Here is a 27065-nt window from a genome sequence, read left to right on the forward strand (position 1 = left end):
AAATGTAAAAATGCAGAAGGTTATCTGTGATTGGTAGGTTTTGGGATAGAATATAAAGTCTGTACATTATAAAAATAATTATGTCTATGGAAAGTCCCTATAAAACATGAACAACCCAACGTGTGTTTGTGTGTGTGAGTACTGTAGCATTTTGGCCGTTTGTTTGTCTTTCTCTTCTATCTGATAAAGTAAGGTAAACGTAAACAAAGGAGAAGAATGGTAAAAAAAAAAAAAAAAAAAAAAAATTGTGTGAAAGAAATGAAAGGTAATATAATAATTAGTTTCATAATGAGAATTAAAATAGAAAAGGTTAAAAAAAAATCAGATTGAATGAATAAGGAATAAAACAGCGAGAGGGGAAGTATGTGAGTAACAAGCGGAATTTGGCCAAGTACCAGATGCTATTTAACAGTCTCCCCTGAGGAATATTAACCAACACACACACACACACACACACACACACACACACACACACAGAGCTGGATGCTGCAGGCCAGATTCCATTCAGTAATTTCACTTCTTCCATGAGAAAAAATAAATAAAAATGTAGAACTAAACAAAAGCTGGTGTTGTGAAAAGACTTTAAGAGCAACTTACACTATACATCCAGCTTTACACATTGCTAACTAGCATTAGCAGCAGATGTTTACCACAGTGGCTAGTCAAGTCAAGTCATCTTCATTTATAGCGCTTTTAACAATGTAGATCGTTCCAAAGCAGCTTTACAATGATAATAGGAAATTTAAGTGTTTTGGCTTTATAGCAGCTCTAGAATAAAGTTATTGTCCAGCTAAAGTTAGTTGGATTGATTCACTTCACTAGAATACGAAAAACGAGACAACACCTTGATTTTGTCCTGTTGGTCTTAATATATGAACTAGTTTCAAATCATGGACTGACACTGTAAATGTTAAAGAGATGACTGAAAATGTTAGCTTCAATTCAGCTACATCTGAGAGGGGAGATGGGATGAGTCAAGTTTGGAGGAAATGAGAGGAGGAGAAGAGAGCGAGGGATTACACAGAGTCAATTCCGTACACTGAGAAGTCTGCGGAGGTCAAATACTTTAAACACTGTGCCTGAACTTTTAATACCACAGTCACGCTAAAGAGAGAGAAAGAGGGAGACAGATTGTGTCTAAAAACAGCCACGTTTTCAGTTTCAGACATTCCATCAATTCATACACACACACACACACACACACACACACACACACACACACACACACACACACACACACACACACACACTGATCAGATCTGATCAGCTGATGGCGCTAAAAACACAGTTTTTAAAAGGGCTGCATCCCGTGTATCAAATTACATACATATAATTAATACTTTTATCCAGAACAGACACATTATATTCATCACGCAGTAAAGAGATTTATAATATTACAAAAAATTATATCCCAAATAAATTGTTCTTTCGAACTTTCTATTCATCAAAATAAAAAAATTAAAAAAAAGATTCATGGTTTCCACAAAAATATACTAAGCAGCACAACTGTTTTCAACATTGATGAAAATAATAATAATAATTAATAATAATACACGTTTCTAGAGCAGACAATCATCATATTAGAATGATTTCTGAAGGATCATGTGACACTGAAGACTATAATTAAATTCAGCTCTGATCACAGGAATAAATTACATTTTAAAATATATTCACATACAAAACAGTTATTTTCAATTGTAATAATATTTTTAAATATTACTATTTTTGCTGTATTTTTAATCAAATAAATGCAGCTTTGGTAAAAAAAGAAAAGGGTTTACCCTAAAAAAAACTTACTGGTGTTTATATAGGTTTATCTTGCTGTTTATCTTTTACTGGAAGCCTATTTATCTTGCCTTTTTCTGAATAGTTTCAATCATATTAAGTGTATGATGGCCCGATCTTTGTTCTGTGGTTTGGTTGTATAATTGCTGGTTGCAGTGCAGGAACTGTAATACCTCTCAGTAATGCAATCCATTCCCACTCTGCCACAACTAACTAAACTCAAAATAACTGGCTATATGCTGGGATTTGGATATCTTGGAGTGTGCGAGTGCTCCACACTGGCATGTGACGCACGCATAAACTGTGAGGAAAATGTATAATCACTGTATCCTTTTGCCAAAGGGTAGTTGAAAAGTTCACCACACTTATTCACTAAGTCACATAACAATACACCCATACACGGCTAATCTAGCTCTAGGAATGAGAGCCGAGTTTCATGTTTGGTCGAGATGTCATCTCATCTCATAAATCTCTCAGAGGTACGAACAGAGTGAGCAAAACTGTTGACTCACAGGGCTAAAGCTAAAAATCCTCTCTAAGAATAGCTTCATGTGCAAAGTCTAAAACTCACAAACCCAAACTGTCCACATCAATTACCATGTTTTAGTGCTCAGTTTAAGGGGAAATTCAAAAGGAAGCATGAACTTCACCTTTTGAAGTAACTTAAAAACGTTTTGCTGTGTTAACCAATCATATGCTATACCAATCTAACTTAAAGTGATGCATCTTACTAAATATAGCATTGTGATGTTGCATTTAAAAATATTTGACAAGTTCAAGTCCTGGGTGAGCATTTGGCTTTGGCGCAACTAAATAGTGTGTGAGTGCTACTTTAGGTGAATGTCGGAAGTGTAATGTGACACCACTGATGATTACACAAGACAGCGGCTCTAAATAGCCTGTTTTCACCTTAATACAGATCTTCGAGCTTAAAGTATAGCCTAAACCTCCAAGTATAAAGGCCCGTTCACACCAAGAATTATAACTATAAAGATAGGCCTACATTAACGTCAACTTTACGCAGGATAACGTCCTGTCATCTGCCGCTTACAAGGAATAGTTCACCCGAAAATGAAAAATTCTGTCCTAATTTACTCAGCCTCAAGTTGTTCCAAACCGGTATGAGTTTCTTTCTTTTATTGAACATAAAAGACTATTCTGGGCATTTTGGCCCAGACTGGCTCACTACATATGATCATAAACACCACCCATCTTTACTCACCCTTGAATCTGTATACCAACTCCTCTTAAAACCACTAAAGCCAAGTACTGAGTAAGCAGGTATGAGTGAGAGTTGACACATTAACTGTATACTGTATACACAGCGATGAATCCTAAAACAAGCTATAAGCTGCAATTAGCATAACAGTACCATTTATTAAATGGATGGAATATGAACTAAACATGAATACTGCCAGTTGACTCACTGTTATTGTTGATGAATAAAATAATGTTTTCAATTTCATCAAGACAACGTATCAGATACATAAAAAAGTAGCAGGGAAGACATAAAAGAACTAGCATAAAGATCTGCTAATTGCCTTAGCCAGTTGAGAATAATGTGTAAACAAGCCGTTCTGACGGAAACACTGCGACGTTATAGCGTGCAATTATTTAATTGCAGTGTTATCACCATAATCTTGCAAACAGCTAGTTGTCCACCACTAGTGTTTTTGGCTCAGTCTTATCAAAAGGTAAACTCATGTTTTGACAGCAGTTCTGCTTATCGCAGGCTCTACACTCCCTCATCTCTCTCCCTCTCCGTGTGTGTCGGTGCTGGCATCACACACTCACTATCATCATCAGCCATGGGAGATGATGAAGGCCCTGCTGCTGTTGCAGAACACATATCTGAAGGGCCTGTTTCTTCTTCTTTTTTTCACACAATTTCTCGGCACCTCTCTTGTGTTTCTTCCCTATCTCTCTGACTATTTTGACAGATGCACACTGATATTGCACACCCAAAGTGGAGTTGTTCAAAGATGTGATTGGACCAGCCCAGTGTCAATCAAGAAAAGAACCAATGGGCCGCTGACCTACGTGTTTCATGGGCCGATCTGTCAAAAAAAAAAAAAAAAAAAAACGATTTTGCGTATTAAAAAGCCTACGCTGACTTTTTTTTGTTGACAAATGCATTATGCCTGCACAAAGACCCCAGCACTGTCAATTAAGTAAAACAAAAATAATGGGTCACCGATGTACAAGTTTTATGGGCCATTCAGACAGAAAAAAAAAAGAAAAAAAAAAAGAAAAAAAAAAAAGGATGAGATGTATCGGCCCAAAAAGCACGTAAGCCCAGGGGGAAAATACCGCCCCAGATAACATTGTATCTATAATATATACGAAAATGACACACACAAAAACTTACCACTCTGAAATGTCCTGTGAAATCTGTGCTTGCCTCTAATTCGTTAACATTGTCAGGGTCTGAATCAGGCTTGAATTGTATTGAAATTGACGCCATCCTTATTCATATTTTGTGAAGAACTCGCAGTTATGGAGGTGCATGACAGTACACCCCAAAAACAAAATCAAGACTTCGTAAAAGGCCATAATAGGACCCCTTTAAAGGAATAGTTCACTTAAAAATGAAAATTCTGTCATTTACTCACCCTCAAGTTGATTCAAACCTCTATGAATTTCTTTCTTCTGCTGAACACAAAGGAAGATATTTCGAAGAATGTTGGTAGCCAGACAGTTGATGGACCCCATTGACTTCCGTAGTAGGTAAAAAAAATACAATGGAAGTCAATGTGGTCCATCAACTGTTTGGCTACCAACATTCTTCTAAATATCTTCTTTTGTGTTCAGCAGAAAAAAGAAACTCATACAGGTTTGAAACAACTTGAGGGTGAGTAAATGATAACAGCATTTTCATTTTTAAGTGAACTATTCCTTTAAGCAAACAGATACTCAAAAAACCTACTAGGCGTGAACAATTTACCATGGTAACAATAATTTCTGCTGCAAGTATTGTAACTGCTGTAAAATCATAATGAGCTTATTACAAGCTTTACTATAATAACTGCACTAAAGGGGCAGCCACATTTAGTACCAGAGGTCAGAGGTCACTCTCTGCACAGCCAATGATTATAGTTTATAAAGTTACACATTTTTCCACCAAAACGCGCATCACTTTCCTTCAGAAATCCTTTATTAATCCCCTGGAGCCGCACATGGATTACTTTTATGATGGATGGATACACTTTTTGGAGCTTCAAAATCTCAGGTATCATTCCCGCCCATCATAAAGCTTGTAAGACAGGATATTTTTTTATATAACTCCAAATGTGTTTGGCTGGAAGAAGAAAGTCATAAGCTTGCAGAGTGAGTAAATTATGGGATCATTTTAATTTTGGGGTGAATAAACTCTTAAACTATGGCATTTTGTATAGAATATTCTAATTGTATTATATTCCATTCCAAACTGTACGGCACCATGTATACTGCATACTACATTTGTTGTGGAGTAGTACGGTAGTCGGTAAAGCCTACATACCCCTTGTTGCCACAGCCCGGCGACGGAGAGTTGTGTCAAGCCTGAAGAGTTTTGCTCCTCCTTCCTAAAACTCTGGAGGTGTTGCGCTCCTGCCATTCAGTAAAAACACCATCGTGTTCCTAAAGTTCAGACGTCTGGCTGGACGCAACCTGCACGGATCGCTGCATATGGTGTGTGTCAAAGCTTGCCTTCAGGAGAAATGATTCCTGCTTGAGGGAATGACCATACCAGAGTTTTGAGCTTCATTCTTTTACTCCGCGGTCTTGTGGATAAAACAACACACGCGTGCTTCACGTTTCGAAGTTTTACAGGTAAGCAGTGCAATAAATGATTTGTAGATTGATACTGGCTAAATATGCTAGAATGTAAACATAAAAATGAAAAAAATAAACCTTTAAAAGACGGAGTGTGGGTTGCACAAAACGTTTCAGCCGGCCACATTGAAAATTATTACACATAAAGACAAGTAAATTAATAATTAGGAATTAGCTTTATTTCTGGAACTTTTGTTTACTTTTGTTAGGGAAACAATTTGGCCAGTGAACTGTTAAAATGTCTGAACTTTAATCTACCTGTGCTTTTTGCTGGTCTCGTGAGCTTATAGGCTACTTTCAATAAAGCATTTTTATGAGTTTTTTTTTACTGGGAACCCAAGTCAATATACCTTCGTGCAAGTCGGTGATGAATGATGATTGGTTGTAAATTTATGTTTATCTAACTATCCAGCGGCAGCCGGTACAAGAACATAAACAAAACATAACGAATGCGATATCTTAACAGCGAGTTTCACTTGTATATGGCTATTATATTATATTTAATTATATTATTAGTCGTAGATGTTGTTTTATTTTACATTATCTGTGCCAATATGGTGGTGGGTTTTGGTGGTCCCTAATTACGTTTTTTAATTTGTTGTGTTTTACCATGCATGTGTCAAAAACACCAATGTGTGCTTTTAACCACAAAGGTAGATTAAAATTTCGCCTGAGGTGATTTCAGTAGGCGGTCGTTACATCTACAAAACAAAGCGCTATATAAATATTTTTTTACACAAATCTATATCTCACACACACATTACCCAAGACAAAAATCACCAGCACAATCTTGAAAACTATTGACTGAGATTCCCTTTAAAAGTAGGCCTATTAAAGGCTATCGCCTTTTTTGTTATTAATGCAACTTGTTACACCACTGTTGTATAGGGTTAATATAAAATATAAGAGGGTTAAAAAAATCGTTTGTACATTAACATTATTGTTAAATTATGGTAACTAGCTTGTGATAAACATACAGTATGGTGTCATTGTGAAGCCTGTTTAAATCAAGCTCCTAATATTGTCCCTGCAATGTCATTAAACCTCCATCCCCTTTCTCACCAAGCTGCTGGCATCTAAATGGGTTAGTAGTAATTAGTTTAGTTGCACAGGGTGTAAAGAAGATTATGCCCAGTTATTCCAGCTTTTAAACCCATTATTTTCATTGCTTCAAAGAAATCTCACAAGTTGAGGAGAACGTTTTTGTGGAGAACTCTATTAAGAAGTACTTTGGATCGAGGGTTGAGTGACATGCTGAGATTTTGGCCATTCATTTGAGTGATTCTGAATAGGTTTGGAAATCCTCCTCAGCTCTACGCCTCTTTCCTTTGCTCAGTGGTTGGATAGAGGTCTTAGAGAGATGTTAAAATGGTCACAACCTTTAAATACCCACTAGATTATCACAACATATGAGGTGGTGTAGCATCTGTGAAGTTATTCAGGTTTTAGAATACACTCTTAAAAATAAGGTAGCGATACCATAGAAGAACAATTTTGGGTAGCCTACCTCGAAGAACCTTTCAGTGGACAGTTCTTAAAAGAACCACTTTTTTTTTCATATTGTGAAGAACATTTGAATCATTTGAAGAATCTTTTTCCATTATATTGTGCTATGGGAAGGTTCCGGAGATGTTAAAGGGATAGTTCACCAAAAAATTTAAATTCTCTCATTAATTACTCACCCTCATGTTATTCCAAACACGTAAGACTTGCATTCATCTTTGAAACACAAATCCCTCCATTGACAGTCTAGGCAACTACCACTTTTAAGCTTGTCACTCACTTTAAACGTTTTACCACATATACCAATATATAACCTTTAATTTTTGAGTGTACAGGACTTTTGCTTTTCATTCTTTATAGTAAGTCCTTTAGAAACCATATTGGCAAGAACCCAGAAATCAATATGCTGCTCTGAAGTTTAATCATGTTTAATCTTTAAAGAACCATATAAGCATCTTATGAACTCTACATACTCTTCAGGAGAACCTGAGAGGTTGAGAACGCTTTAAAGAACCTTTATTGTTGGTAATGATGAAGTTTCAATAGTTTAACAGATTGCACAACCACATAGCCTATTCGTGCACTCAACTGACCCTTTGAGTAGCAAACCCAAGTTATCTGTTTGTTTAGTAAAATATTGTTTATGAATGACGTCAGAGCAGACCAAGAACCCAGCTGCGAGTTAAATCCGACCCATCATTAGTAATCTGGGCCGCATTCCTTTGAGATAATGTTTGAGATAATATCTGTAGTAAGCATGTTAACACGTTCTTCTCGCTTTGTTTCGGTCAGAGTTAGAGATTAGCTGGAAGTCTGCCAGTCATCGTTCAGGAGAGGTAAATACGGAGGGGGCACTTAGGCTCGAAAGAAGGGACGAGCGTATGAGAAAAGCAAAGACAGAGATACAGAAGGAGAGAAAGCAAAAAGCACAAGCAAACATTCCTGACGCGGTGTCTCAGCAATTTAATTAAAGGGACTAGTGGGACGTTATGTGGGCATTTGGAGGTGAAGGCTTAACCCCCCCCTGGCCAGGCTTGGACTAATCCCAAGGGTCAGCTAATAAGTGCTCGGGTCATGCCACCATGACAACTAAATAGGGGAGTATCTCAGATAGAGCGTCCCAGTCACAGTTAATAACTGCATGATGGACGTTAAGACACAGTGAGCAGGAATAAGTGTGTGCAGATGCTGAGTGAAGAACAGCCTTATGGACTGAGAGGTAGAGTCAAGTGTCTGACATCTGAAGATTATTTAGTTAGAAGCACTTTAATTGTAAAGATTGGGGCTTTTGTGTCTTGACTACGACTCTGGCTGTTGTTAAAGGTCAGATGGAAACTCTAGAAACGCTTTGCTTGTTGTTTGGATTATACTGATCACTCAACAACACTAAAATCTGTTGCAGTAGTGACTGCCAAAGCATGAGCCATTCTCCTAAAACATGGGATTTGATTTTCCTTTGGTTTCTTCCTCCTTGAAGTGTTGGCTAAACAAAGGATTGCAATACAGGAGCATTACAGTTGACACAATGGAATAACATGCAACCTTATTAGTGTCAGAGAGCTCAGAACAATTTAAACACCTGTCATTCAAAAGTTCGATATTTTCTTTTATCAAATATTTTGACTAATTTTATTATGCTTTCAGCTACTATTTAAATAAAATAAAGGTTTAATATTTATGTATGTTTGCAGATTCCATATGGGCCTGTAAAAAAATCTTTTAAAATATCCGAATTACAGTTGTAATCGAAATTATTCAAGCTCTTACTGTGCAAGCTGAAACCCCAGTGCCTGTTGCCACCAAGTCTTGCTTCAGGTCTTTTGTTGTCACTCGAGGGTTTTTCTGAACCTGCCTTCCCAGAAATCTGGTTGCAGCCTTTGATATATTCCTTTTTATGCCCCGTCCAGGACAGTGTAACCACTGTTCCTTTAACTTTAAACTTGCGAACAATGCTTTGAACGGTGTCTCTAGGAACATTTAGTGCCTTCACTATCTTTTTGTTCCTTGTCTGTGAAGGGCGACGATATCCTCTCTTAACTTTTTGGATCATTTTGACTTAGCCATATTTCTAACATGCAGTGAAACGTGACACTCAACAAACCTAGCCAGTTCAGATATTTCATGTGTTCTCACTCAAGCACACCTGGTGCAACTAATGAAGCCCTTGCTTGGAACAACAAGCTTTGAAGATTTGTGTTGTAGTGGGCATTTTCAGTTGAATTTGGGGAAACAACTTGAAACATTTGTTGTGTTGAGCTATTTCAATTACTTTTGTTTGATTTGTTTATTGCAAACATCTGGAAGTCTGTACATTTTGCCAATAAACCTGATTTGCAATGAGGGTTGAATAATTTCGATTACAACTGTAGGATGATTAGTTTTTCTGGAACACAACCAGAAACAAGAATGAAAAATAATAATTATATACAGGTATAAGCATCCAGTTCAGGAATGTTTAAATGTCCATGTTGGAATCCATATGGGAGAGAATCTCCATGTTCTCCATAATATGTAGGATGAATATTGTATCTTTTTTAGGATTGACTTAAGAAGTTGAATGGATGACGTTTTCTTCAATAACTAACTAAAACTAACAATGCTACTAACCTAACTACCTTTTTTTCAGAGAGGCATTATACTAAATTATTCAGTTAAATGTTGCTGTTCATTACTCTGTTTTTGAGGTATTCTGTTTTTTTGTTGTATGCATCTAGTATAAATTTATTTACTATACTTGATTTGAAAAAATTAATATTTTTTATTTGGGTGCCTGAACGTAATACATATAAATATTATAAATTATATAATCAGATAATTATATTTTGAAAGATACTGCCCCCTTAAGTAATTCCAAAAGTACTTCAATGCTAGCTAACTACTTTTAACACTTTATTTTAAGGTGACGTAGTTACACATTACTTACTACATGAACTTACTATTGAAGTAACAGTAAATCATGCATAATTACAAGTAACTAACCCTAAACCAAACCCTAACCTTCAATTAATATTACTCAGTACTTATTTGAGGAAGTACAATGCAACTACGTCACCTTAAAACAAACAGTAACCCTACTTTTTAAATAAGAGTAAATTGAGTGTAGTTTAACTACTTTGAATTATGAGCTGTGTAGTTTCAAAATAGCTTCCCCCAAAACTGCTGACAAGAGATAAGGAAGGCTGGTGAAGAAAAGCTCAAATACTGTATTATCTCATGTTGTGGCTTTTAGGATTTATTTTATGTATGTTCTTTTGTGGTGTCCACTTGTAAAAACACAGTTTAGATTGCAACCCTGCTGTTTGAATGATCATGAGCGGAGTGAAGGCAAGAACCAATGCCAAGAGCAACAAAGAAATATAAACACACATATAAATCATAACAGAGGTCAGAAGATGTTAGAAATAAGCATTGCATGCAACACTAATATACGTAATAACATAAAACTTACTCCCATCCTAGCTTAATATGTAGCAGAGACAACTATACATAAAGCATTCGTTGGTTGAATCCCCTGAAAAGTATAAACACTCTAGCGCTTTCAAAACATTACTCCGACCAGCAGCACATAGCAACACTAGCTCAACCAATAGTGTGACTTTGAGGCGGGGCTATCTGTTTATCCAGCCAATAGAACAGTAGATATAGAGTAATCAGGAAACCTGTTTGGAAACAATCATTATTTAGCTTTTTTGGGGAAAAACTATATACTCTTCAACTTTAAGGATACAAACTGCATAAGAAAATCACCAAGAGTATCTCTTCCACTCTTGTTAAAATCTTCTTTTCTTTCTGAATGTCAGCTGTAACATATGATATTTGCTTGAGGACAGAGAGTTATGTCCTTTGGCTGCGTCTGTTGGGTGGTGTTCAGTTTTTTACAAGTCAAGAACAGCAAACATCCGTCTACCTACCTTCAAATGCGGGCGTTCGGGAGAGCAGTGTTTCATCAAAGGGATCTGCTTCTCTGATTACTTTGGCTGATACATGAGTTATATTAAGGCTGTAACATTAAGCTCTTTCAAAACATTTACCAAACATGCACATGTCACTGACAGGTCAGAATTTTTTTTGTTTTATATAGGCCATTAACCCAAGGTTACCCCTCTTATTATGCTAAATAACTATATACACTATATTCAACTATACACACTATTCAAAAAGTAAGTAAGATTTGTTTAGCATTAAATTGATCACTTATAACATTACGAAAGATTTCTATCTATAAATACTGTTCTTCTTTTTGAACTTCATCAATGAATCCTGAAAACCAAAACGTATTATGGTTTCCACAAAAATATTACGTTTAATATTTAAGATTAAGTAAAATATCAACTGTTTTCAACACTGATAATAATCAGAAATGTTTATTGAGCAGCAAATCATATTAGAATGATTTCTAAAGGATCATGTGACACTGAAGACTGGAGTAATAATGCTGAAAATTCAGATTTGATCACAGGAATAAATTACATTTCACAATATATTTCAATCGAAGACATTTATTTTAAATAGTAATAATATTTCACAATATTACTGTTTATGCTGTATTTTTTTATCAAATAAATGCAGCCTTTGTGAGCATAAGAAACTTCATTTGTATATACATACTGTATATTGGTTTCCACTTAAAATAAACAAGCCGTTTTAGCTTTAAAGGGATAGTTCGCTGAAAAATTACAATACTGTAATTTCTGCAGCACGCAAAAAATATATTTTTTAAGAATGTCTGTCATCTGTGGAACACAAAAATATATATTTTTAATCCAAACGATAAAATACAAGGTCCAAACAAAATTGGACCCCATTGACTTTCATTGAATGGAAGAAAAAAAAAAATTGTGTGTGTTTTTAGATTGAGTAAATGACAGAATGTTAATTTTAGGGTGAACTATCCCTTTAAGATGTAAATGACATCTGTTATGATGATTAGCTAATCAATGTGCATATTCACACTGCAAAGTAATAGAAGCAACTTGAAAGAGTTACACTGAGGTCACTAATGCAGTAATTCTAGCTGTGCACACTTTAAATCAATCAGTGACACAATTGAACAGTCTCGGAGCGAATTCATCAGCAGACTGCCAGGATGGAATCAGATAAGCCTCTAAAACACATACACATTGTGCACACTGTCTTTCATTGCTTTTCAGTGAGCTGCAACAGTACACAAACAAAGTAGTATGCTGGAGATTGATGGAGAACTTCCCTAGTATTTAGTTACTTCAGCCACGCTTAAACCATGTCTACACATTACAAGCAAGAGCCGCGTCATTCGGAGGAGGTAAACCTACTCCAAAGAGGGCCTCAATGTCACCGCGGTACAAACAGGCCGGGACAGGCAGGCAAAGAAACCGATTTGGCCTTGTTCCAGCATACCTCGTCATCACTGGAGGTGAACCGACGTTCGTTTATTTGTTTTAATGGGCTGTCGGTTGCAAATAAATTCGCTACGTTATTCAGGACAGAGGCGTTGAGCTCTGAACAGCGCTTCACACACGGTTTTTGGAGTATTTCGATTTTAAGTCTGCTTTAAAGACAGTCTCTGCATGAATATCTGACCTTTTCAACAAAGGAGATCACATGCGCAGTATCACAAATGTGATTATTTGATTAATGGCCAAGAAATTGTGCAAAATGTGCTTTGAGATTTGGTCTGGTCTGACAGACTGAAGTCTTTAGAGTTCCTGACACAGAAAACACACTCAAGCTGACACAGCTGGTCAGAAGACAGGACACCCCCTGCGGGGCAAGAAGGGGGCGGCGGGGCGAGTTGTTCCAGCATGTCCCAGCCCAGCGTTCTCTCTCTCTCTTGCGCTCCATTCAATTTAATCACTTTAAACTTCATGCACATTTATTTCATGTTAAAAAAATTACGATGTACTTAATTTGCATGAGTCATTTGCATTTTTTTTTTTTTTACTCCATTTAATTTAGTTCACTCGTAAAAATAAAGGTTCCTTAACAGGGTTTTGGCAGTGATGCCATAGAAGAACCATTTTTGGTTCCTCAAAGAACCTTCAATTGAACAGTTCTTAAAAGAACCATTTTTATTTCTTGGTGTGAAGAACATTTAAAAAATCTAAAAAGAACCTTTTGTGAAATAAAAGGTTCCATGGATGTTAAAGGTTCTTCGTGGAACCCCTGATTCTCAGTAAAGAATCTTTATTTTTAAGAGCGTTCAATTCACTTGTCATTTACATTATTCAATATTCAAATTAAAACACTTCAATTTCGATTTTGCTCATTGAAAATATTTTTTCCCCCACAAATGAATTGAATTTACTTGTGTTTTTTTTATGCAGTAGTTTTTAATCACTTAATTCAGTTCAATTCACTTCTCATTGACATTCAAATTAATGTTTTCCATGCAATCATTTTTATGGTTTACTCCGATCTCATTTCATTTTTCTCTCTGTCCAGCTCAGTTCAATTCACGTTCACATTTAATTCTTATTCAAATTCAAATGAATTAAAATGTACTTATTTAATTGGCATGACTGTTTTCCATGTAAACGTTTTCCAAACAAGTTTTCTCTCACTCAGTTCAATTCATATTCATGCAATTTTTCACGTCGATTAATTCAGTTTAGTTCACTTCTCATTGACATTCATCAGTTTCATATTCAAATTCAAATGGGTTTCCATGCAGTTGTTTTTTATGGTTTACTCTCATTTCTTTTTGTTTTTCTCCACATGGGTTCAATTCAATTCACGTTCGACTTCAGGTTCAGATTCAATTCATATTTAAATTAATTTGATGTATGGTAGCAAAGTATGGTATGGTTTTCCAATCACCAGTTTTTGGTTGTTGCTATGCAATGGGAGTAAACGTGTGATAAGGTCATCTGCTGAATGTTTTGACTGCAAACCAGTTTTAAACACTGACACTTGCGCCTAAAATCTGTGTAATTGCATATGAGTCATGGAATTAAGATCTATGGCCAACAATGTTTTTCAATTTTTTGACACCCATTATGTGTTACGTTGCACAACGAATAACAAAAGTACGTGCGAACTTGAATAACTTGCTGCTTCAACAGGTGTAGACCGTTCACCTTAGCCAGATAAATATGTTCATATGGTGTGCGTGTGTGTGTTTGTTTTTCTTTGATAGACGTGAAAGCTGTTTTGTTTCACTCTATTACACACCGATTTGGTCTGAAAGTAAGCCAACAAAAACAGATCTTAAAATACTAGGAACCTGTCCTGAACCAACTAAACCTGCAGAGAGGGAAAGAGACATGTATAGACAAGAACAAACAGTTCTTTGCCTCTCTCTCTCTTCATTAATCACAAAAGTTCCCCCTTTATAGTAAACAGATAAATGATTAATTGCACATTTTATTGGTACAATATTAGCGAGAATTCTAAGGTCCCGTTCACATAGCGGCAGGATACGGTTGTCCGTTCTGTATTTTGAGTTTTTTGTTATCATATGCACTTCAAAAGTGAATATGAATCATGCACACACAATGCTATGGCTCCAGATTATGCCACTTGACAACATGCTAGTCATAGCAGCAGCATAGTACGGCTAATCCGGTCACAAACACACTCTTCTTTCAAATGCAGCCCTTCAGAAAAATATGTGCAGCACAAAAGGATGCTAAGAACACCAACATGACGTCTGTCTTGAACACACCCATCGTAAAATACTTCTCGTACCAGAAATGCTAAAGTTGACCACTCATAGTTTTTACATCTGTATTGGATGGATGGACAGAGGGACAGATAGATGGATGGATAGATAGCCTTTGTAACAGTATATGCCAGGCTGGCGTGTGTCAGAGGCATGTGTAAGTTAGTCTACTTTGGTCTTTTGTCTTGTTAAGTTTCTCATGTTTCTCACAGAAATGCGGTGTCTCCAGCGATGTGCATGGCTAGCAGGTGTGCACACGCACACGGAATAGATTGTAACTTGAACTGCCTGAGCCCCTGGGCAAAGCCGGGGGAGGACGTTATACCTTTATTGCACCTAGTCTGGTTTAAGACACTCGCCACCTTTTCAGTGTCTTTTGTGTTGTTTTTGAGGGTGTGTTTTCTGGAGGACATAATTGTGGTTAATAATAATTACAAATAAATCTGAACCTAAAATTTGGGTTCTTGTCATTGTAACATTGATTAAAGGTGAACTAAGTAACTTTTTTTACCTTAACTGAACAGCTTCGGAGTCATTGGAATGGTTATATTACTTATTTCGGGTTGAATGGTGGTCGTTTCGCACCCCCCTGGTGCCCGTGAGCGGAAAATACGCACTTGCAACTTTGAGCCGGCGGGCCGCCGGCCGCAGCGTCAGGAAGTCTCGCGTGATATCAGGTCTCGCGATGTAAACAATTGCTTTACGGCCAAAAGAAATCTGCTACAATGCTGTCATTATTGCGCTCCCTCACGCTGTCCGAACCCGAATGAAGAAGACGTTTTAAAGAATGTCCCATCTGCTTTGATGTCGTTGATCTATAGCCTCTGGTGTCTGAGAATCACCAACGAGTTTTTACAACAGTGTTGTCAAATATCTATTCCGAAGCTGTGGGGGGAGCTCTAGAGAGAAACCTGCGAGCAAAAAGCGAGAATACAGCGAAGAAGTCCCGAAGCTACTGAGTGCTGCTTTAGGCCCTGTCCACACGGAGACGCGTTTCGCTGTATACGTATACATTTTTTATCGTATTGGTGTTTCGTCCACACGGATCCGGCGTTTTCGGAGACTGAAACCGCTATTTTTTGAAACCGGGTCCCAAGGTGGATAAATCTGAAAACGCCGCCCTTGCGTTTTCGTGTGTACGGCCAATCCGTATATTTTGCGAAACGATGATGTCATCACACCAAGTGTCAACTAGTCAGACACCGTTAAGTCACAGCAACTACATTTATGGTTTTTCATATTGTTCAACAAAGTTCTTGATTAAAAAAGAAAAAAAGAAGCTACTGTGCCTAATATTATTGTTGTATACAGCGCGCAAGGTTTATGCGCGAGCTCCAAGTCTTCTTCTCCGTTTTTAGTGTATGTCTGAGGCAGAATTACAGCGCCACATACTGGTCTGGCATGTATACTACATCGTTTTGAGTCGGTTTCAGTGGTTTCGTGTGTACGCAGATATTTCTTGAGACAACGCCGTGTTTACGGAATTTTTTTTTTGAACGGGGAAAAAAGATATCGGATAGGGAAAGCTCTGGCTTCGTGTGGATGTGGCCTTACACTGTATTTGAAAATGACGGATCTTTTCTGTTTTTATTTATTTATTTATTGCAGAAGTTTAAGTCTTCCCACTTCTAACCCTCTTCTTGTTAAGGAACATTTCTAGCTGTATAGTGTATTTGGGTTGGTTCTTTGGAGATTACATTTAAACATATTGATTTATGGTAACTTTGACCTCAAAGAACTTATATATATATATATATATATATATATATAACAAAAATGTGTATAATACAAGACAATTTGGTAACACTTTATTTTGATGGTCCCCTTTAGACATTATGTTGACTTAGTAACGTTGCACCTACATGTCAATAATTACTGTCTGCTAACACTTTATTGTGTTGTGTTGGTCCCCCAACAGGCATTCTACTGACTATTGGTAACTTAGCAACTACATGTCAATTTATTCTACTAACCATAATCCCTTATTCTACTAACCCTACCCATAACAGTCTACTAATACTAGTCGACATGTTGGTGCAGCGTTACTTATAGTCAACTCTAAAGGGGATTATCAAAATAAAATGTAACCAATAATTATATTACTATATATCTCTGAAATAACTTTCTTTATCTGCTGATGTCAGAAAATAGCAGTTTCCATCCACCTATTTTTTTGTGCACATTTTGGGATATTGCAGAAAAAAAAACTCTTGATGGAAACGCCAAAGTGTGTTAGCCTGGTAATACCAAACTCTGCTACTTTGCTTTGCTTCGTAGACAGAGTCTGGGAAGGGCATAATTGAAAAGCGTGGTGCTTGTCTGAAGTTTAAAATCATTGGTTACCCGTAAGCCAATCACATAACGTTTGGTTATGACGTGTGTTATGCGCTGGCTCAGCCGCATCGAACTTCCACTGTAAACACATGTATGATGCGAAAACAAAACCATTGAGCGAAATACAAGAGTGAACATGGCTGTGAACGACTTTTGCAGATTATGTGAAGTAAATCTACACATCCACGGTACAATCAGCGTCTACGTCACGGCTCTCAGCCCGCCCTCGGTTCGTTGATTGGCCGGCTGTTTTCAGGCCGGAGGAAAACTGGGAGATAGGTCGCTATCTTAGACTGAGTACAGAAGCGAACTGAAATTGAGCGGAAGTACGAAATCTGACGTAGTCAGGCTAAAAGTGTGTATGAAATTTAAAAAAATTAGCATAAACAACTACTTTTTTTTTTTATCCAATTTGAAGACATGCGATAAATTATGATAGAAATACATTCACGAATAAATCCCTCGATAAGAGTCACAGTTTCTTCCCTGATTACAGCAACTGCCATTTTTATTACAGATATTTTGCGGGAATTTCCAGGATGGACTGCATTTGGACTGCATTTATAAATGGACTGCATTTATATAGCGCTTTCACAGACCCAATGGCCACCAAAGCGCTTTACAATATTGCCTCACATTCACCCATTCACTCACTCATTCATACACCGACGGCAGTGTCAGCCATGCAAGGCGATCCAGCTCGTCGGGAGCAGCTGGGGTTAGGTGTCTTGCTCAAGGACACCTCGACACTTGGTCAGGTGGAACCGGGGATTGAACCACCAACCTTCCGGTTTGTAGACAATCTACATGAACCACTGAGCCACTGCCGCCCCATCATGTGATGATTTGTGAGGATGATTTGTGAGGACATGTGAGGATGTGATGATTCTGTTCTCTTGAACACATGGGATGGAAACGCTGCTTGATTCGCAAATGTGTCATGCTATATTCCAATTCAAATTTTCAAACTTTGGATGGAAACATAGCTATTGTCAGGATGTGCATGCTATTGGGTAATGCTAAAAATGAAAATTAGCCAAGAGTTGCTATGGTACTGAATGTAATGGCAATTTTTATGATCCAATCAATTCCCAATGGATAAAAGGTTGCAAATGCTGAAAATTGTACATACAGTAAATGTGTAGCATGTAGCATGAATGTGGATAGCACAGCTCAGATAATTTAATCTCGGAAGAACTGGATAAGAAATTGAGATCTCTGCAGAAATCCTTACTGAGCATAGGGATATTTTTGGTGAGGTCACATTCCTATTGTTTTTTGCTCATAAAAAAAATGGAAGCAAGCAAAAGTCTCAATTTGCTCATTTAATCTCATTGATGTCTAAGGGAGAAACAATGAAGATACTGAAGCTTTTTAGTGCTAGTCGAATTGGCTTTGGCTCTGTTTTAGAAGCTTCTGTTGTGGTTGAAGTGAAGCATGAGGTAAATCACAGTTACCCAGATTAATCTGTTTCATATTTTAAATCAGCCACATGCTCATGTGCAGTCAAGCATGCGTAAACACAAACAGTCGCTTACGGGCATGTACACACTCCACATTGAATCCACATTTAAGTGCAGATGCCTGTTTCTCTTTTGGCGTCCTCTCTGAAATCCTCCCCCTACCCTAATCGCAAAACAGTTACTTAATGGGATCTCGCTGTCACCCGGAGAGACCGGCCCAATGCATTCTGGGTAACACAATCCAGCTGTACTCAGGAGTTGCTGACGGAAATGTGTATTTATCGGTGTGTGTCAATATGTGTGCGTGGCTGTGAGTAATTTCAGGACAGTATTATTGTTATTCAAAGAAACACACACTTACACCTCTGTCTGCACTAGTAAATGTTAAACTATGTGTGTTTCACACATATTGAAACTCATTTAAAATAGGTCAACTGCCTAAAACAGTCAAGCTACTATCTAGAAAAATTGTAATTAACTTCATTACAAGCTACGAAGCTACACTATTAACAAAAAAGTAATTAGCTACACTAAGCTACTAAAAATAAGCAGTTAGCTACAAACTAGCTGTTAGCTAAACTACAAACTACTAAGAATAAGAAGTTGATTAGGCCTACACTGCAAACTACTAACATTAAGCAGTTACCAACAAATATTTAACCACACTATAATCTAATAACAGAAATAATTAGCTACACTCTAAGCTATTAACACAAATTAAAAGACAGATCACAAGCTATAAGCAAAAGCTGTAGCTAAATATTTTTGTCAGTAGCGTATGGTGTAGCTAAAATTATCTAACAAAAATAGTTAGCTACACTACAAGCTAACAAAAAATGTTGCTAAATGTAGCCTTTGGTGTAGCTAAATATCTATTAACATGTTCGTAGACTGTAGTGTAGACAACTATTTATGAGTTACTACATACAAAATTAAAAAGGGGCAATATATTTGAAAACATAACTATCAGTATTTACTATTTTCCTGTATTAATCAAAGCGGCTACATCTATATCAGTACAAGTAATAAAAGTACTAAAACCCTAATTTCAATAGTAAAAAAAAACTAAAACTGATTAACAGCAGTATTTAGCTAAATATTTCACATTTATTTTAAAAAGACCATGAGTCACACTTCCCAATGCTACAATAAAAATGAAACAACTAAGCTTCCGTAACACTATATCTATTCTAGATAGTAGCACCACTTATTTTAGTTAGTTCCCCAATAACTGTCTTTCACTGTCTCTGGTCTCTCTGGTGATTATGATATCAACAAATTACTCTACACATGCACGCACGCACGCACCCACGCACGCACACACACACACACACACACACACACACACACACACACACACACACACACGCACACACACAGTACTGAACTTTCTGAGTCTCTATGCAGGATTTAGGCAAAGCTTTCCGTTTTGGCTGTATTTATTTAGAACTTTGCCATTCAAAAGACGTTTTTAAAGGAAGGATAAAAAAAGAATGAGTGAAAAACAAAACCCAAACAAAATTCTGCATAAACGGGGTCATTCGAGGTGTCTCATATTGTGTCTCTCCACTTTCTAAATCTTGTTTTATCCCCCTCTCCGAGCCCTCTCTTTCATCGCTGACTAATATTTAAAAAATACATACTTGTCAGAAGTAATGAGAAATCTAATAATAATGCAAACGGATGGCTTATAGATAAAATGAAGCTGAGCCAAACCCAGAGGGAGTGTGTGTCTGTGTGTGTTGGAGTAATACCTGTGTGTTCATTTTTGGGTGTGTGTAAGCATGCCGTTCTTGTGTGAGATTAAAAAAGTGTCATAATCAGAACGACTTTGTTAAAGAGATAGTTCACCCAAAAATGAAAGTCAAGTTATCATTTACTGACCCTCATGTCATCAAGAATGTTTGAAATGTTTTGTCTGTACAATGCAATTCAATGGGGTCCAAAACGATTTTCATTGACTATTTTCAACATTTCTTTATTTTGTGAAAAAAAGTGAAGGGAAAATTCTGATGATAGTTTTCATTTTTGGGTGAACTTCTTTTAAGTACACATCCCCAACGCTCCCTTTATAAAAAGCATGCTGTAAATTATAGCCAATTGTTAATAATCAATGATTAAGATTTAATCACTTTGATGTGTGAGCAATGAAGGGAACAAAAGGTGTTTTGGTGGCATTCAGCTCCGCTTCACCTGTGACCGCCTTCTGCTCCTCATGCCACCCTCGTCAAACCTGTTTTCACGCAATTAATTGTGATAGAAGTTTGGCAGACAAGTGCATGAACCCTGAAACAAATAAAGCGAGAGTGAGAGAAAGAAATGTCAAACCCTCTGGAAGCCCCATAGCTCCCTGTGATGAGGATGGATTTTTAGGGTTATTGCAAAATTCCTGCCGTGCCGGTGGGATTGTGCATATGCCGGAGAAAAAAAGGGAGAATGGAAGGAGGGCAAAATGAAAGGTATCAACCCACTTTTAATGAAATGGTGTCTCTAGTTTCTGTCAAAATTCAAGCAACCTACAGAGAGTCCAAACACAGTGTTTAGCAAGAGGGAAGATGGAACGGAGAGCCAAAAAAAAAAACACACAATTGGTAAAATATCAAAACTAAATATACATCAAATAAGACGGAGAGGGAAATCAAAGGATTATCAGACTAAGATGAAATGGTTGAATAATTATGATTCAACTAATTAAGCCAATTTGATTGTCACATCAGCTAAACACAAGGCAAAGCAGGTGTTCACTTTTACAAACATGGTAGCTGGTTTCTAGCTGGTCCCAGTTGACAATTTACTGGTAGATACTGTATATTTTACCAGCTAAATTAAGCTGATGTTTGAAAAGTGATGCCTGGCTGACCAGCCAATGACTATAGCTTGAACCAGCTAATAAGCAGATGTCATGTTCCACAGCGACGCAACGGAGTCAAACAGTCTTCTTCAACGGAAACATTATCAGATTAAAACAAACAGAGTGAGCATATAATCACAAGACTATGAGCAAATATAATCACAAGCCTTTCTAATAGCTAAGACATTGTCCTTCAAGGGGAAGAGGGAAAGAAAGGGCAGAGAAAAAAGATAAATGGTTGATGCGAGAAAAAGAGGCTCACAAAAGGGAACTTGGACAGGGGGAAAAAAAGGATGAAAAGAGTGAGTGTACCTTCCAAACGAATGGTTGTTCATCTCCCTCAATAGTCTGGCCCTTTAGCGATCAGGACTCTTGTTGGAACAGTAAACTATTCTTTGTACTCACAAACATTCACATTGTTACCTCAGCAGAGGAGAAGATGGGAGGCTTGGTTAGCCCTTTGTTCACCAAATCAAAGACATCTGAGAGATTATTGAACAATTAGACTAAATTACACAAGGACTTTTATTGAAAATTAAGAGACTTAAGGCCTTCTGCCGCTTAAGCTAGTAATGATTTATTTTTTTCATTTTTAAATAGCTACTTATATTCAGACATTCTTAGTTGTCAATGAAGAGTTAAGAAACTGGGTGGGCTCCTCTAAGGACACATTCGGGGATGAACTCATTAAGCAAACAGTGGAAAGAGTGAAACTAAATGCAAGGCAGGTCAACAGACATTTGGTCAACTGGGCCATATACCACAGCCATTGTAGGATGATCTCAGAAAATGCAGGAAAGTAACGATAAAAGTTAATCAGCCAGACCACGAAACAAGGTTCAATCATAGTGCACAAATCATCAGGGAAGTTATGTACCCATTTATTCATTTTACTGAGAAGGCACTAGTGGTCATTCTGACAAGTTTACTGAATATTTCTAGTTATTAATGAGCAATACGATAATGTAGTTAATGGGTGATTTCTGCCACAGCATTTTAGACCAACTTGTTTTTTCTTACCTGCAATAATTGTGCAACCTAATTATCAAAGTTTGATTGGATCAATTCTGGTCATCACAACAATTAGTTAGTCAACATTACTGTGCCCTACTGTGGTTCTTGTTTTCTTTGTGTAGGGATGAAGTTTCAAAGACGTGACAAAAGCTTAAAACATGCCTGTTTCTGTTTGTACAAGTCATGCAAAGCAATTGTTAAAAACTGGTTTTGCTTGAGGACCAAAATTTTTAATTTTATACAGCCCTAACAAAAGAACCAACATGGTATAGCAGACAGAAGCGAACAAAAATGTATTTAAAAGACTGAACATCAAACAATGAAATGTCAATATTACAATGAACTGCATAGGCCGGCTATGGGATGTCCAATTCTGCTCCACATCCTGCAGTGTTTAGCTCCAAACTGCTCCAACACACCAGACTGAAAGTTTGCCTTAGAGGTCGTGAAAACTTTGGTTAGCTGTTTCAGGTGTGTTTAATTAGGGTTGGAGCTGAACTCTGCAGGACAGTGACCCACCAGGAGCAGGATTGGACACCCCTGTGAAAGGCCCAACAGTGTGTAAACTTATACAGTATATACAGTATTTTAGTTTTGACATTGGGTTTCTGTTTTTTCTATTGCAGGTTTCAATCACAAAGGCCAGACGGGACCGACAATGCGGCCATTATCTCCCCTGTCTCATCTCATTTTGTTTCACTTACTGTGTGGATCTCTGAGCAGCAGATGTCCTCAAAACTGCTCTTGCATCCCCGGTAGCTCCATCTTCTGTGTCCAGCAGTACTTGATCTACATGCCTCGTGGCCTGCCATCCTCCACAAAGAACCTCTATGTCTTTCAGAACAACATCAACACCTTGCAACAGCAGGACTTTGTAGAGCTTAGCGAGCTTGGAATGCTGGACTTGAGTCAGAATGCCCTCAATGAAATCCCTGATAGGGTGTTTAGCTCACTCTCCTCTCTACTCAACTTGGATCTCTCCTCAAACCGCATTACTCAAATTTCCAAAGACAGTTTCACTGGACTGGTCAACCTGGAAAGGCTGTATCTCTACAGCAACCTCATCCAAAGCATTCACCCAGCTGCTTTTGAGGGACTGGAGAATCTACTGGAGCTGAAGCTTCAGGGCAATAAGATTAGTGTGTTGCCAGCTCTGCGACTGCCCAGACTGCTCCACTTGGACCTTAGTTATAATAGTATCCCACCCCTTGGACCTGAAGATTTACAGACACCACACCTTGAGTCTCTTAAAATAGCTGGATTGAAGCTGACCAGTCTGGACGAGGAGCTGCTAAGGAGCCTGGCGAACCTACATGTTCTGGATGTTTCACAGAACCTGCTTGTAGAGATACAACCTACACTGAAGGCAATGGGAGGCCTGCGAAATCTCAATTTAACCGGGAATCCCTTGGGATCCCTAAAACAAGAAGACTTCCAAAATATGGTTAACTTGCTAGAGCTTGATTTGAGCAACCTTAACTTGCAAGGCTTCCCCGAGGGCTTCTTCAACTTTTTCCCCAAACTTGAGAAGCTCACCGCAGCTGAAAACCCCTTCAACTGCCTCTGCCCACTGGCCTGGTTCCCAGTATGGCTAAAGGATTCAAATGTAGAGCTGTTGAGGATGGAGGAGACTCGTTGCCACTTTCCGCTAATAAACTCGGGAAAGGTTTTGGCAAAGTTGGAACATAAAGATTTTGGCTGTCCCACAACAACCATTGAGTTAACAAGCGCAGGGACAAGTAGTACTACGAGCAAGCCCACAAACTCCACAACACCATTAGGCACAACACATGCCATTCCCCCGGCACCACCAAGTGAGATGCCGTCAGCAGACATAGACAGCTTCCCTCTTTCCCAGACCACTGCCTTGCCCAGAAGCATCATAGAAGATTCTGAAGAAGAGGACATTATGTGCCCTCCCAGTATCTGTCTAAATGGGGGAACATGCAAATTTGACTCAAATGGGGTGGTTTGCCTGTGCCCGCCTTCAATGTCAGGACTCTACTGTGAGATTAAAAATGAAGCTCTGCTTCCCCTGCCTTCACCTAGAGTTTCTATCGAGACCATTGCTACAGTCCAGCCCAACACAATCAGCTCTCTTCACATAACCAGCACTTCCATTTCATTAGACCTTCACCGTTACATCCACACAAGACCACACATCCGTGGAATTCGTCTGACTTACCGAAACTTGTCAGGCCCCGACCGGCGGCCACTACAGCTGAATGTGCCTCCAACCTACCCCGAGTACACGCTTCGAGGGCTACAGCCAAATAGCACCTATTCTGTATGTGCTAGCCCTCTGGGAGAGCCTGTCCATGTCTCAGTTAGTGCCTGCATGGAGGCTCGCACAGCAGGGATCCCGCCCCCCCCCTACGAGCCCAGCCCTAACAAGGTCGAACCTTCTTCCTCTCTCATACCCATTGTAGTAGCTGTGGCGGTGGTGATGGTTGCTGCCATCGTAGCTACTATTGTGGTCATCCGCCGCAGGAGGAAATCCAAGGATCCAGTAGATATGGACTTACATGAGACATCTCCTCTGGAGTTGGAGGGAGTGAAAACCAGTCCAGAAAATGGGCTGACGCATCCAAAACAACCCGACATCACCCCTTGCTCATCTGTAACACAAAACACCTTGGAATATGAGGCACCTTTAATACAAGGACAGTGTCCAGCCAACAACAATGTAGCTTCTACAAAACCTTTGTACGTGTAAAAGCCATATTAGGATTCATACCTCCAGCCCACAGAGGGCAATGTGCTCCATGACTCCTGCAGGCAGGTGCGATGCAGACACTAGATAGACTCTGGTGGGTTGGTGAACATTTTAGCGCATCCCAGCCAAACGCTTAAACTGACTGCCAGTATTTAAACCAGCTGCATTTGCAATTTACATTTTTTTACAGATACAATTTAAGTGCCTTTTATAACCATGCATATCAGCCTCTAATGAGAATTTCACTCTAAGAAGGGGCCAGACATGAATGAGCAAAGTATTGCTAGGCTGGAAAACAGGTCGCTTTAGAGGTAGCTCATTAATTGTGTAGCTGGCTCTGGAAGTGGTAGACAGGAGTCAAAAGATCTTGCCTGGACGCCTGGACTTTTTTTTGTCCAGAAAAAAAATTGCACTGATCAGAAACACTGGGACTGTGAGGTGCCTAAAGAAGCTGAAAGTGATCAGCCTCTTAAAAGATGCTTCAAACAGGTTTTATACAGCATCAAAGCATCCCTCTGTCCCTCTACCCCATCTGTCCTGCACAGGAGATTTGCTGTGAAAAAAAACATAATGAAGAGACATTTTCTTACTTTGTCTAGTTTACGCTGTTTTGTTAAAGTTATGTTATTATATTTTTGTATTTTTAAAGGAATATTTCACCAAGAGTATAAATTCTTTTCTGCTATTTACTCACCCTTATGTCGTTCCAAACCTGTATGATTTTCTTCCATGGAAGACAAAAGTACTGTTTGCAGAGAGAATGTCACACAGGCTTTGAAAGACATTAGGGTTAGTAAATTACAGAATTTTCCTTTTCCTTTAAGTGCCATTTCTGTCCTTTTTTGTGTTTAGTTGTTGTGTTTGTATTGACTTTTAAACATGAAACTGTAGCAAGCATTATTTCTCCTCACACTTAAGTGCAACAAGTTAAAATGCTTTTACTTCTTCTTAATTAAAACAAATTCACATATGTGAAGTCTCCGTCCTGCAATCATTTGACAAAGAAACACTTTGCAAGACTATAAACAACCGCAGCCATTTTTGACCTCAAACAAATTCCACACATTAACAAACAGACTAGTACTATATAAGGAGATGGATAACAAACGCTTATAACAAAGCTGTTTTTTGACGTGCCAGCTTTCTAAAAATGTCCTCTAGTCATAATTCAGACTGCATGGGCTCCAAACACAGACAAACTAGGGTAAGGCTTCAAAACCAGGTGGTTTTTTTGTACATGTTGCTGAGCTGAACGCAGTTTATTCCAGACTATGAAAACTTACAAAACTGTACTATAGTACAGTGATGGTATCATATGGTAATACGATGGTACTTTGATAAATACTAGGGTACTGAATAATAATTAAAAAAAATATTTGTTTAGCAAAATTAGTTGCTTCAGCTTTTAACTGAATCTTCAATAACCTTTTAATTTAGAAATAAATATAAAACAACCTATGTGCAAGGAGATTGTTTTTTTCTGTGAAAGCATGAAAAAGTGTTCAAGCCAAATGTGTCATTGTGGAATTGCATATTTATGAGCATTATCAGTGCAGTAAAGTTGTGTTAAGGGAAATGGAGCCAGTACTCTAATCCAAAGTGAGGAAAGGTCAACTGTCAAATTCTCCCCACTCTCAGCAGCCTCTTTTTTAGCCCTGCGCCTCAGATATTTGTGAACGTATGCAGTATGTGCGCTGAAGATGTCAGCGTCTAGCACATCCAAACATTTGAACTGGAAAGAGGAACAGCTTTACACAGCGTGAGGGGCTTCAAATATTTGAAACATTTTCAAAACCGCTTTCAAGTCCCATGCTTACTTTGGGATGCTTGTTGTTGCTCTCTTTTGTTGTGTGCAAAGCCAATTCTTCTTTTTTTGGATGTTAAAATGTGTACTCTTTGGAAGAAAAATGTGACGTCTGTTGAGAAAATAAAATGGAAAAAACACTC

At 38.1% G+C, this 27065-nt stretch overlaps 1 protein-coding gene across 1 annotated transcript; it reads left to right on the plus strand.

Annotated features, from left to right (window-relative positions):
- Positions 1 to 5387: 5387 nt before the first annotated feature.
- Positions 5388 to 27065, plus strand: vasna (vasorin a). Its single transcript, XM_082139836.1, has 2 exons — positions 5388 to 5595; positions 23029 to 27065. The coding sequence occupies exon 2, from the start codon at positions 23061 to 23063 to the stop codon at positions 25116 to 25118; it is 2058 nt and encodes a 685-aa protein (XP_081995962.1). The 5' UTR covers positions 5388 to 5595; positions 23029 to 23060; the 3' UTR covers positions 25119 to 27065.

Source organism: Leuciscus leuciscus (assembly GCF_965113295.1).
Source record: "Leuciscus leuciscus genome assembly, chromosome: 15".
Taxonomy (NCBI): Eukaryota; Metazoa; Chordata; class Actinopteri; order Cypriniformes; family Leuciscidae; genus Leuciscus; species Leuciscus leuciscus.

What these genes read in the sequence shown, in the direction of transcription:
- vasna (XM_082139836.1), top strand. Translation starts at nt 23,061, where the DNA reads ATGCGGCCATTATCTCCCCTGTCTCATCTCATTTTGTTTCACTTACTG.